The 14,328-nt window shown below is 38.9% G+C and overlaps 1 protein-coding gene across 9 annotated transcripts in view; it reads left to right on the top strand.

Annotated features, from left to right (window-relative positions):
* DAAM (Dishevelled Associated Activator of Morphogenesis) overlaps positions 1–14,328 on the top strand; it is an 81,952-nt gene that overhangs the window by 64,876 nt on the left and 2,748 nt on the right. For all 9 annotated transcript variants that reach the window (XM_053752470.2, XM_053752466.2, XM_053752462.2 and 6 more), the window contains 16 exons: positions 5,306–5,473; positions 6,150–6,368; positions 6,590–6,730; positions 6,952–7,180; positions 7,638–7,865; positions 8,167–8,294; positions 8,424–8,573; positions 9,480–9,614; positions 10,006–10,080; positions 10,430–10,762; positions 10,935–11,074; positions 12,274–12,435; positions 12,678–12,857; positions 13,229–13,355; positions 13,687–13,926; positions 14,010–14,192. In XM_053752470.2, coding sequence (XP_053608445.1) covers positions 5,306–5,473; positions 6,150–6,368; positions 6,590–6,730; positions 6,952–7,180; positions 7,638–7,865; positions 8,167–8,294; positions 8,424–8,573; positions 9,480–9,614; positions 10,006–10,080; positions 10,430–10,762; positions 10,935–11,074; positions 12,274–12,435; positions 12,678–12,857; positions 13,229–13,355; positions 13,687–13,926; positions 14,010–14,192 — 2,838 coding nt within the window. The remainder of the gene's footprint in view (positions 1–5,305; positions 5,474–6,149; positions 6,369–6,589; positions 6,731–6,951; positions 7,181–7,637; positions 7,866–8,166; positions 8,295–8,423; positions 8,574–9,479; positions 9,615–10,005; positions 10,081–10,429; positions 10,763–10,934; positions 11,075–12,273; positions 12,436–12,677; positions 12,858–13,228; positions 13,356–13,686; positions 13,927–14,009; positions 14,193–14,328) is intronic.

The raw sequence follows: 14,328 nt of genomic DNA, 5'->3' as shown, positions 1-14,328 counted from the left end.
ATATATATTATTATATGGATTTCCAAATTTACGTTGGTTATTTTGCACCATTCATGAAAATGTATATAATTACTAGACTTCAACATACAATTTTTAGAATCTGGCCCTGGTCAGCGGATGGTTTGTAACACTAGTGCCAATCACAGCTTTCGATGGTCCCAGCGGGACGGAGAAAGTATATACAATGAACATTTTTGACAGTCATGTGTTAACTGCAATATCGATGAGAACGCACTATCGTAGAACAAACGACCACGCAAATATCATAATCACTGGGGCTTAGGTCAACCGCATTCCAATGGACATAAATTTATATATTACTGTGTAGTGGACACTAGAAACTAGTAAATTTTAAAATAGTGGAGTTTGTCTTAACAACAATGAGATTTCAAATTATCGCTGGTTTTGATTAATTAATAGACGCCACCATTGTAAGTGCTTGATCATCGAGATAGACAAAGATAAATATAACTTGATATCTATGTCAGCACAGCAGTAAGTAGCCATTGACTTACAAATTGGATTCATAGACTAAGGCAATCATGTCTGTCAAGTTAGCAAGACAAGTGCTCTTCTCATCTAATAGAATAACAACAGGCGGACGGAGTCCGTCTTCATGAGGGCTGGGATGTGAAACAACTAAGTACTTGTTCTACCAGTTATATATATACGTATATAAAACACCGACCAAGTGCGAGTTGAACTTGCGTGAAGAGGGTTACGTACAATTTATAGAATTCTTATAAAGCAATGAACAAGACAACAGCGCGCAAATTAAAAAACACAATTTTTAAAATTTTTCTTGAATAGATTAATAAATAGGTAATTGTTTATTATCGTCTTTTTCATGAATAACATCGAATGCTTATGCCTATTTTATAATAATAACAAAACTTTATTTGAGATCCTCATAACGAGCCCTTTTATTGGATATATGATACAATAAATTTTGCAATTTTTTTTAAATTTCCTAATTAACCCCCAAAAATCACCCTTACTTGAAATTATGTGGTCATAGGATTACACCATGTTACCAAATTTCACCTGATTTGGTCCAGAGGATTCGAAGCAAATTAGCTGTGACAGACGGACGGACAGTGACGCATCAGTACTCCTATAAAAATATATATTCCTACCGTCTATCAAGGATGCTTTCAATAGGCAAGCAATTTGCAAATTTTTATATTTGTTAGAGATGGTATTTTCAACTGAATGAAACACTTTTTTGTTATACTCACAGGCTTTTAGTGTCTTGTGAATTTTTTTTCGAATTCATCAGGTACTTAAAAGTACCTACCAACAGAGCGTGAATGAGTGCACAACCCGTCATTACTGTGACGACTTCATAACGTCAAGTGAAAGCGCTAGATTTAGATTGCATCACGGCCGTCAAGCGGCACCCCGCTGGCTAATTGTCCGTCGCGTCATGCTGATTATGGTGATGATTCCAGGAGCCGGCGATACGGCTGCGTGTGGCTCGTACTCTTATCTATGGAAACGAAGCGTGGTATTGTGTCATCCAAATATAGTTATGGTATGCAAACCTGATCTAAATTTTGGAATGAAATATCCAGAATTATTATTTTGACGTTAATAAAAATATTTGTTATCTAGGTTTCTGTGTGAAGATAGGTTTTCTTTTCAAACTGTTTATTTTAATTTAAACCTTAAAGTTAAGGCTCACAAGCTTTGACAAGCTAGTTCCCAAGCGCTTGTGTGGGCCGCTAAGTGTATGTGAGTTTTCTCTGTCATTATCTAGACACAGTCCTTCCGAAGGACTTTGCTAGTAGATAGAGAAATGTAATCTCCACGAAGTGGCCTCTCCCGCTCTCGATTACCAACAAATAAGCTCGAGCACAGAATAAGTAACTGTAGCCCAACCGCTTGTCATTCCTTCACTATCTACATAAAATTAATTCGCTTGTAATTGAGCGTGATGTAGACAATCGTCTGAGATGTGAACTACTCCGCTTTACTTGGATATTTCGTTAGAGATTATATGGGCAGATGACATCGATATTTAATGTTGAAGATGTTTTATTGTCAAAGATGAGAAATTTTTTAAACACAATTGATATGCAAATATATCAAAATTTCGAGCATGGTCATAAGTGGATATTAGCTGGTTAACCGGTGACATAATGAAAATTGACAAGATGAAGAATTTGCGTACCATATAATGAATTGCAATCGCATATACATGTTTTTTCACCCATCGAGCGACCCACGTCAGCAACAGGTTCCGGCGCAAGTGAAATTTCGTTTATCTTTATGCCCATCGCTATCAGCGCGGACGCTAATTAAATATTTGGTCTGCAATAATTTCTGCGCTTTATGAGCTGATTGCTTAATATCTTAATCGAGTGAAATTGATACGCGTGTAATTATGTTGGCCCACGGACGGACAAGTTTAAGTAGTTCAGTTAATGATGTTGTTGAGAAATTATATCATAAAGAGATTACAGTTCAATTTTGGTACTACTAAATTTGTATCTACCATAAATAATTCCTATAATTAGATTTATCTTTCTCTTTTACAGTCTCACTATAAGAATATAATGCAAGCCATTTTTAACCGACTTCTAAAAAAAGAGGATATTATTTACGATATATATCAATTTTGTTTATATAATTTTTTGCAAAACTTGGTCTGTAATGAAGGATTAAAAATATGATATGATATGAGCGATATGTTTAAAAAATCTTATTACAAATCACAGACAGCTAGGCATATTGAGACAAATATTCAGCTTTACATGAGCGTAGTATTATTGCGAACCTAAGGGCGCTACCCGTTAATAATTAAGACAGCAGCTCAGAAAGTCCCGCCCACTGGTCAATGCCGATCGCCGTTTAAAGCGTTATCGGTAACTATCTTGGCCATTTATTGCGAGATACATCAGCGGAGGCCGCGGCAGCAACTTTAACGCCACCCACACTCGCCGTAAGACATCAGATACTGCAGGGTTGTAATATTTCTCTTTAGGCGCCATTTTCACCACTTTCGCTTGGAGCTCGGTAGTTAAAGGGAATTCATGTCGATGCAAAGATTTATATTAATATCTTCCAGTGGAATTGTTGTTTGTGGTAGTCTTCTCTGTCGTTTGCGTTAATTTGCAATATTCATAGTAATTTATTCGGTTTATGAAAATACATTCTTGTACACTTATACAGCGATATGTGATATAATATTGCATGCAATAATAAAGTAAGATATTTAAAAAACCAGAACTTAAAGATGTGCAAGTTATATTAATAATTATATTTATATTTATTATGTCATATTTATAATGTATTGGATGGGATTTTTTTAAATGAAAGAACATAATCTAGGTATAAAAGTTTCTCTTCCAACATTAGATAAACAGTTTTCATTTCACCATCAATGTCTGACACGGAAACATTAGCTCCAATGAGACTTGGTTTCACTTTCTTCACTACTATGGTAATGATGAAGATTGTCTTCACTCGCGAGATCATTACGATCGCGCAGGTTATCTGTCACGTCATCAGTAGTTATGTCCTCAAATTATGTATTACTTGACTGAGTTAGGGTGGGTTGCGCCGTTAACTTTAACGTGTGCAGAAAAACACAAAGTTCTAGACTATTTTTATTAAACCTAAGAGGCGCACCGGTTAAAATCAATATCAAGTTTGACTGTGCAACTCACCCTTAATGATGTTTCAAATTTATTTATTATTTATTTCCGTCTGCCACCTGAAGGTTGACGGATTGAAGTTGGTATCAATGGCAAGAACAATATCAATATATTATAAAAATATACCAAATACCGAGGTGCTAATTTCTCCAATCCAATAAAACACACAACACGGTAATAATAGATAATTAGAATTTACCAAATAGCGAGTTGGTAATTTCGACTTTAATAACATAACTACGTGATATTAACTAATAATACGTAAAACTTAACAACGATGACGGCTCACTTTTTCTCATAAATCACGTCGACACTGCTGCAGCCCAGGTCGACGATCCACAGGTAATGATAGGTGCTGCTAATTGCGCTCTGGACGCAGCACTGAATGCGGATCATCTTCTCGAGTATCGCACTCAACGTTTTAATAACACTCTTTAAGATTTTTTCGGATTCCACGCAAACTTTAATGCTCCTTGGCCTAAAATCTCGGCATTGCTTATGCCTTCTTTCAGCTCATTTAGTCTTTTTAGCTTGAAATGAACGTACTGTTTTCTATGTGAATTGTTTTATCAGAATTGTCCTTGTTTATGTCTAGTCGATTGTAGGTTTGTTTATATGCTGATATTGTGTTGTCGAAATAATATATATTCGTATTCATGTCATAGGTTTTGAGAAGTCATCGCAGTTGCATGGATGCAAAATACAATGCAGTAATCTTTATTAAATAAAAAATAATAAAAATACAAAATATTGGAAATATCTGGTTTTACTATCAAATCTTGTCATTAAAATTGTCTTATGTAACGACTGCACCATGATTACGAGTATAATGATAAATCATAACGATTATTTAGGTTAATTATAAAAACACGAGTTCTAATTCTTTCTCACGCTTTAATTTTATATTAATTTAAAATTTTATTGCATAACTTTACAAAAAATATAAAAATATTTTCTACTAGACAGGCAATGAACGGATCCCATAAAATAAGATCCGTTTTTAACTTACGGATCTTTTCAAAAAATAAAAGAATGTTCACAACCATTTGCAAAACTTTAAAAAACATGTCATTCACCACATGTAGGTTCTTGATGAAAACAGTTACAGTCGACAGCTTAGGATATCCTTTTTTGCCAGTTAATGATGTCTCAAATATTTTTAGGCTAACGGCATTCTTGCACATTAATGCCTGTTTTCGCAACGGCAGGTCCTTATGTGTTTAGTTAGTGGCTGGAATGCGGTATGCCTGTCAAGGATTTATGATAAATTGCCTTTTAATTTGTCGTAATCTAGATACAACTATTAGAGTACTGAATTAAGTAAATGCACAAGGAAACATTAGCACCATTTTTAGTAAAAATAAGAACATAAGAACATAATTTTTTTTCAAAGTGTCAAAATTTGTAGCGAACGTTTTTTTAAAGATTGAAATAGTTATGTACCTACCTGAGAATCTTCACAATAAAACATTATTGAATTGAAATACTATATTGCAGTCAGTCATATTGGTTACAAAGATAATATAGAGGGAGGGACCATAGATTATATAAATTAAGAACATAAAGCTCGCCACTACTTATACTTTATACTACATTTGCAATCTTACTAGGCTACATGAAGTTCTCATTACATGTTCTCATTACAGGAAGAGCTGGACTTGACAGCGGTGAACAAAGCCGCCATGATGGAGCTGCCAGCCGCAAAGAAATGGCAGATCTACTGCAGCAGACGACCTCCCCCCGGACAGACGCCGCCGCTGGGCACGGCCCCGGAGGTGGAGGACTACATCAAGGCTCTGAACGAGATTGCTGATGTAAGTATACTCTTGCTGGATCTTAAAGTAATGCTAAATCTACTGCAACTACTACTCATGCTTACTTACTTCGTTGACTCAGCGACCCAAAGAGGATCTTAGCCTCCTGATTTTGCGCCACTTTGTCGAGGTTTTATCGTGGGTTGGATAGCAAATAGGCACTAGGCAGTAGGTAGTAAAGTAAGTTTATTATAAAACTTAAGGTAAGACCCATATTGGGTCTGTTCTTATTATTTTATTTAATGTTTATAATTGTATCACGGCCACCCTCTTGCCTCGCTGGCTTGATCGTAAGGTTTACGCTTCAAAGTGTTCGAGCCAATGTAGAATTTTAAAATTTATGACAGTAGATCCAAATGTGCCAGCGCAGGCGAAATACATCGAAAGAGATTCCAAACAAAGCGTAGCTGCGTTACAACTTCTTTGGAGGGATGCCCTCCCAAGACCCCCACAGGCAAGAGGATCTCTTAGTACCTAGGTTTCGTAGTACTCCAATCGTACCAGGGACTAAGACGACTGACATACATAGCTTGCTTAATATACTTTTGCTTATTCAATACACATAACATAACAAAACATGAATAGATCTTCTTGTTATTACCATACATTGAATGTAATAAAACATGTATATTATATGAAACCCCAAAAATTCAATGAAAAAAAATTGTTATCACAGGCGTTCGCGTCATCAGAGGGCATAGCACCAGTGGAGGCGTGCGCGCTGGTGGACGGGCTGAAGACGGCACTGCGCACGCGCGCGCACAGCTTCGTGCTGCGCTTCGTGAAGCAGGGCGGGCTGGCCGCGCTGCTGGACGCGCTGCAGCGCGCGCCGCGCGACGACGCCGTCACCAGGCACAACCTCATCGCTGCCATCAAGGCCTTGATGAACAACTCTGTGAGGATCCTCTTTGTCAAACGTATTCAATATATAGTTTGTCTAAAATTATTGCAGACAAATCGAGCTTCATTTAGAAAAGGTGAAATGAATCTTAATTAATATGTGAGTAAATTAATAAATTTAAGAAGACCGATATCTGAATTATATGCATAGCTTCTCAAATAATCCTATTCTATGCTATGATGCGATATTGTTTATATATGTTTTGTTTTCCACAGACCGGACGAGCTCACGTTCTGGCTCATCCCACCAGCATCGATCTCATAGCTCAGTCGCTGGACACCGAGAACGTGAAGACCAAAGTGGCTGCTCTGGAGATACTCGGAGCCGTCTGCTTGGTTCCTGGGGGACATAAGAAGGTAAATACTCAACTTGCAGTTTTTGTCCATATTCAATCGGTTTTTTCTTAAATGCTTATTCAAGATGACATTTAGTAGTATTTTTGCTCTTACGAAGTCATCTTGAATTAGTCACATTAAAGTGTACCGTATAAAGTTGTGCTCATTTTAACGCGTACTTTCTTTTTGTCGATTTTTTTCTCCCGTTCTTCGCAATCTCAATCGGCAATCATTCCATTCAGGTGCTAGAAGCTATGATCCACTTCCAAAAATACGCGGGTGAACGTGCGCGTTTTCAAGGCGTGGTCAACGAACTGGACCGCAGTACGGGCGCGTACCGCGATGACCTCGGCGTCAAGACGGCCGTCATGTCCTTCGTCAATGCTGTCCTCAACTACGGCCCAGGAGAAGAGAGCTTGGAGTTCAGACTGCATCTCAGATATGAGCTGCTGATGTTGGGGATACAGCCAGGTTGGATACTCCGCACCTATAAATCTTCTTTGCTTGTATGAAGGCTGAATTGGAATATTTCTCGCAAAAACAAATTCTCAAATTAAATTTCACAGGCACTTCAGAAGTAAGACACAAGTTGTCATGGATCTCGCTCAATATATATCGCTTCCACGCGTTGAGGATAATATGTTGATAAAATTAGGGTACAATAAATATTTCAATGATTAAGTTAAAATGACTACTACTTTTTAAAATATACTCATTTTTCCCGAATAAACTTGTTTAATATAATAACTCATGTTTTCGGTACTATACAGCTACAGATTGATTTCACACTTCGGTACCTATCTTTATCGTAACTTACATTTTTCGTAAGTATCTATAATCGAAAATATAGGTTCTAAAATAGACGGGAAAATGATTGAAATCATACGTTGAGATTTCACGTGATACTAACCAATTTTATTCATTATAGTAATAGAGAAGCTTCGCAAATACGAGAACGAGACGTTGGATCGTCACATCGAGTTCTTCGAGATGGTTCGCAACGAGGACGAGCGCGAGCTGGCGCGCCGCTTCGACAAGGAGCACGTGGACACCAAGAGCGCCGCAGCCATGTTCGAGTTGCTGAGGAGGAAGCTCAGCCACACTGCGGCCTACCCGCATCTCTTGTCACTATTGGAACATCTGCTTCTATTGCCTTGTAAGTTCTCAAACAAATAACCATAGATTTTCATTCAAAATAATATTAAATTAAATATTGTGTTTATTGCCTTAAATAAAAAACTGTGTCTGTATAGGAATCGAATTAAATTAATTGGTTTACCACAAGACTCTTTACTAGATCCGTTTATTTATATCGTTTGTTTGGGATTTTTATATTATTACCCTTAATTTTTTAACGCGGTTCATTATTATAATTAAACTGGTCATATTAGAACCCCCAATTTTATAATCGCCTCCTCCGAACTATTCTATATTAAAGACGTGTGTGTTGTTTGCAGTGGAATACAACCCTCAATCCCAGCACTGGCTGCTGCTGGACCGCGTGGTGCAGCAGCTCGTGCTGCAGCAGCCCAGCGCCGGCTCCAGGGCTGCCAGCGAGCAGGGCACGCCGTCTGAACCCGCCAAGGTAGAGTCTGGCGCTGGCGTCACTTAACTACATTCAGTATTGAAAAAAAGACTAATACCAACTATGAGTTAAGAAAAAGAAAAATTTCAAAGATATACCTACTTAAAATGTAATTTTTGCCGCTTTTAGATCTACGATCCTGACGTAGCTCCGTTAGAAATAAATGTTGGCGAGATCGTTCACCTTCTAGCGAAAGAAGAAGAACTGGTCGCAGCCAGATCGAAAGCCGAAAACCTCGAACGAGAAAATGTTGATTTGGCGACGGAACTTGCTAAGAAGGTAATTAAGATATTTGAGATCGAAAACTATAACACTGACAAAATGGTAAAGGATAACTATCTGAATTCCTTATTATGGCAAGGAACTATACACATTCTCATTTGGTTTGGGTATATTTATTATGCAGTATTGTTATACATTGTTTATTTATTTATATAAAATAAAATATATACTATTTTATTGCGTCTGTTACATACAATATTTTATGTATAAAATTAATGTCTATTCCGAAGCGACAACAAATATGCAAGATTATATTTATTATGATATTGAAATATAACAGTTCTATTACTTGTATTGGCATCAAAAAATGAATAAATTGATGGTGGGTTATTCATTAAAATAAAAATATACTTATGTATGTACTTTCGTACAGCAAAATTTAAATATTGTTTATCTTATTTATTTGAATGACATTGTGTAAAAGCTACGGGCAAAGATATTCCGCAATCGATACTTATTTATTTGCTGTTTCTTGTATTTATATCTTAATGATTATTATGTGCATTGAAATATGAGAAAGCTTCATTAATTGCTTATAAAGTTTATCATAATGTGCTAGCAAGCCAACCATTCTAACGGCCGAATCACAGATTAAACAACTGAATACTCAAAAATAGAAATAATCGGGATTTTATAAAATTGGAAAATGAACACAGCTGACGCGATACAATCGTCTCTGATTTATAGCCAATTTTACAAAACATTTGACTCGCTCGTTTATCTCCATCGAAGTTTTCTTGCGAAATTAACTGCACTTTGTCAATATTATTCGTCCATAAACATTTTTGAGTATTCGTTCTCCGGACGGCAGTCAATCGTTCGCAATAAAAATCGCCAGCAGCCAATATATAATCGCCTAATCGACTTAACGTGAACCCATCGCACGGTTGTAACCACTAACAGGAGAAGCAAGTGGACCAGCAGAGCCAAGAGCGCGAGGAGCTGGAGGGCGTGGTGTCGCGGCTGAAGGAGCGGCTGGAGCGCTCCACGGCCGCGCATCTGCAGTGCGCCGAGCGCGAGCGCGCGCTCGTGCTACAGGTGCTGCTTCTCTCTCTCTCTCTCTCTCTCTCTCTCTCTCTCTCTCTCGTCTTGTTCATTGCTTAGATAGGACTACGCTACACTTACAAGATGACTTTCAAACGCATCGTGTACGAAAGGGAACTTGGGATAATGGCATCGGACATCCAAGAGTCCAGTGTCTGGGTACATTACTTCGGATATTTGCGTACATTGAGCATGACAATTTCATTTCGATTAAAAGTCTGTCACAACTATGTGTTCACAACTATTTTTGAATTATTTAAATTTTTTTGCACACCTATTTTATACAACGTTTTAAATTGAGCTAATCTTATCTAATGTGGAAAGTGCAAAGAACAAGAAAGAATAAGTATGAGCAATCGATTTTAATATATAATGTGTATTGCAGTTGAACCAGGAAAGAACCGAAAGGGCCAGGTTCGAGAAGCTGGTCAGTGAAGGCAGCATTCCCGACGATGCGAAGGTAAAGCGGCGTGGGTGCGCTTGCTAGGGACACTTGTTCTTGTATGTACAAGCATGAGTCTTGTATGTATACAGATGTGTACATCTGGACAACTTGAAATGTTATTACTATTACACGAGTATTTTTCGTAAAAATGTAATCAGTCATATGATATATGACGGCCATATATATTATATATCAATTGAGAGCATGAACTATTACAACTCACAATTTCGATAATTTACGTGATTTCGTTCGTGCTCGTGTCCACTTCAGATGTGATAGAATGAAGTATATTGTTTGTTGTTATATAGTATATTTTATTTGAGTTGCTTTAGTAAAAGAAAATAATCAACCCATACCTTTTCAGGTCAGCAACTTGAAGAGTGCTGTTATCGAAAGCTGTAACGGTCCTCCTCCCCCCCCGCCCCCGGCGCCGGCTCCCCCGGCGCCTCCCCCCGCAGCACCCCTCGCACCGCCTCCCCCCGCACCATTGGCCCCTCTCGCACCCGCCCCACCTAAACCTAAGAAGAATGTGCCCAACCCTGGGAATCCCCTGAAGAGTTTCAACTGGAGTAAGCTACCTGACGCGAAGTTACACGGAACTATATGGCAAGAGCTAGATGATACCAAACTGTACAATGTGATTGACCTGCACACGATAGACAGGATGTTCTGCGCATATCAGAAGAATGGTGTACAGGTATTTGTTGCAATATTTAGAAATGAATGCTTTCTATATACAGAATATTCTTCAATAACTTCGACTTGTTTCAAAAAAGTGTGCACTTTAGTTATAAATGAGAAGTCTAGTCTATAAAGCTGAAACAGATTTAAGGAATCATTTCCCACCAAGTACTGTTTTATCTTGACAGAATGAAGGATCAGTGGAAGATCTTCGTCAACTGGGCCAGAAGCCTCGAAGCAAGATACTGTCGGTGATCGACGGCCGGCGCGCGCAGAACTGCACCATCTTGCTTTCTAAGCTCAAGATGACTGACGAAGAAATATGTCGGTTAGTTGTAATTCGTATTATATATTCAAATTCAAATTAAAAATTCTTTATTCAATTTAGGATGATATACATCACTTATTGACGTCAAAAAAATTACTTAAAGCGCAGGTGAAGAAGAAGCGGCGCAACAAACTTCACCGCAGCCTTTTCTCCAAGGACGTCAATTAACAAATATAGGTCTTATACATATATTAAAAATTAGGAGGACGAATTTACATCAGTATTAAAAATATCAAAATTTGAATTAATAAATAAAATAAAAGTTGTATTTCCAATAAAATTATTGAAAATTGTCACACAAAATATATATATAAATAAAAAGCTAAATGTACAAAACGTACGTAATAATGTCATAAATCAATTACATATATTATGAGGATACTGCACCATGCTTGGGCCAAACATTATTGTCGTTCACATAATCATCAGACTTGTAATATGCCTTTTTACAAAGTACTTCTTTTATATAATTTCTAAATTTTTTGTCCGGCAAATCAAGAATCCATTTAGGCAATTTGTTATAAAAACGGATACAGTTCCATCAAAAGACGTTCTAACTTTGGCCAACCGACGCCCGGGGACAGACAATTTATCTTTATTACGTAAGGCTCTATCAGTGTAATCACCAACTTTTTTAAATAAGTTTAAATTTTTCCGGACATGCATAATGTTGACAAATATGTATTGAGAGGGTAAAGTTAAAATATTAATATCTTTAAAAAAATCTTTAAGGGAATCCTTCTCCTCAAACCATATATAGCACGGATTGCTCTTTTTTGTAAAATGAAAATAGTGTTAATGGTGCTAGCACTCCCCCAAAGCAGTATCCCATAGGACATTAAGCTATGAAAATAACTAAACGAATCCAGCAGTATAATTAATAGTTCCTAAAAAGCAAAGTACTTATAAATTCAAGTATGTATGGCAATCTATTTCTTGAATAAATTACAAAGTGTGAATCAAAAAGATCCTAAAATGTTAAATTATAAAATATGAATTTGATCCATCAAATTCATATTTAAATTTTTTTTTATGTCTTCAGATCTGACTGCTTGAACATGTATTTTTATAAGAATGAAACTTAGTTTTATGACAGAGTTTTTCTATTATAGAATTTTAGCAGTAGTATAGTTGTCAATATAATCAAAGACTCTTTGCAAATCTCAATTCATCAAGTTAATTACAAATTTACCTTTCAGAGCCATTCTTCGCATGGACAGTGGCGAACAACTGCCGATAGACATGGTGGAGCAACTGGCGAAGTTCACGCCCAGCGCCGAGGAGGCCGCCTTGCTGGAGGAGCACCAGGACGAGCTGGACAACATGGCCCGGGCCGACCGCTTCCTGTACGAGATCTCCAAGTGAGTCTAGAGGATCTATTACAGCTCCAACCGAAATCATAAGGAAAATACAGTGCAAATAATAAATAAGTATTCGAGGCCTCCATATTTTATCATTGGTTTTTACTTACTTTTCAGAAATGTTTATTTAGTTTACAAATTTAAACCGGTAAACTGAAAATCCCAAGTAATTTTTCGCGGTGTTCAATCTCGAGTAAAAAAGACAAGGTTCGGACGGCAGCGTAACGATAAGGAACTTCCAGGATCCCTCACTACCAGCAGCGCGTGCGCACGCTGCTGTTCAAGAAGAAGTTCCCGGCGGCGGCCGGCGAAGCGCGCGCGCGCGCCGCGTGCGTGCTGCGCGCCGCGCGCGACCTCACGCGCTCGCGCCGCCTGCGCGCGCTGCTCGAGGTCGTGCTCGCGCTCGGCAACTACATGAACAGGTGCTCACTGCTCACTGCTCACTGCTCACTGCTCACACGCATTCCTGCGCCCGCCAGTTCTTTATTCTACTTACGATAATATATGGAATTATATAAACATATACAACATTTATAATTTACTAAAATTTAAAACTGAGTATACTTCCGATTCTCAAGGCGCGGGTGAAGAAGAAGCAGTGAAACAAACTTCACCGCAGCTTTTTACCAAAGACCTTAACTAACAAATGTGAATCTTATATCAATGTATGTTTTGAAAATTTGTAGACTGCGGTGTGACTACTTTCAATTGGATAAGCCGCCTTCCTATTTGCTTATTTAATATACGATTAGGGTATACTACGTTTTATTCAAATTGTGCACTTGTATTGCAGAGGGCCCCGCGGCAATGCTTCAGGCTTCCGACTGTCCTCTCTGAACAAATTAGCGGACACGAAGTCCAGTGTCTCCAGAAACACTACCCTTCTACATTTCCTTGTTGAGATGTTAGAGTCACCTCAGGTAAAATCTTCTCACTGTTTCACTTTTTAAGAAATCCTCATATTTAGTTGTTTACGCGGAATTGGCTTAACCGATCAGAGAAAATGTTTTGTCAATCGTATGGCTGCCGTTTGCATCGGCCCTGCTCGTACGACGTAACATTTATATTGGTAAACGTTCATGAAAGTGTTTAAATTAATGTAGTTCAATGTACATTATAAAATATCAATGTTATATCGAGCTGCGTCCCGGAGATTTACTCTCGTAAAGATTTCTCGGTAAAAAATATTCCGTTCGGTACATTTTACAACATCGAGTAACAAACACAAATGTATGTATTATCGTAAACCAGTTCAAAGACATCCTGCTCCTGGAAGAAGACCTGCCGCACGTGCGCGCGGCCGCCAAAGTGTGCGTGGAGCAGCTCGAGCGCGACGTGAGTGCGCTGCGCGCGGGGCTGCGGGAGGTGGCGCGCGAGCTCGAGTACCACGCGGCTGCGCCCGCGCCGCCGCACGACGCCTTCCTCGCCGTCATGCGCGACTTCCACGCGCACGCCGTCTGCACCTTCACGCAGCTGGAGGACTTGTTCCAGGTACTCGCTCGTTCGCTTCTCCGCTTCTCCGCTTCTCTGTCTCACTATGTACCTATGACTGACTGTGAACGTGCGACCGGCAGGACATGAAGAGCCGGCTGGAAGCGTGCGCACACGCGTTCGCGGAGGAGGCTCACGCGTCGCCGGAGCAGCTGTTCGGGGCCGTGGACGTGTTCCTGGCGCAGCTGGCGGAGGCGCGCGCGGACTGCGACGCGGCGCGGCGTCGGCGCGGCGAGGAGGAGCGCCGCACGCGCCACGAGCTGGAGGTACATTCACTATTTGTGTTCTCCGAGTCCTGTGTTTATTCCGCGGAAAAGGGCGTTATGAATACTAATAACTGACCTTCACTGATTGGAAAAACTTTATCTCTCGAAAATAGTGGAACCTTTGTCACCTCTCTGC

Source organism: Plodia interpunctella, chromosome 12, assembly GCF_027563975.2.
Source record: "Plodia interpunctella isolate USDA-ARS_2022_Savannah chromosome 12, ilPloInte3.2, whole genome shotgun sequence".
Taxonomy (NCBI): Eukaryota; Metazoa; Arthropoda; class Insecta; order Lepidoptera; family Pyralidae; genus Plodia; species Plodia interpunctella.
Note: the sequence above shows the minus strand (reverse complement) of the source record. Positions and strands in the feature narration are given on the sequence as shown.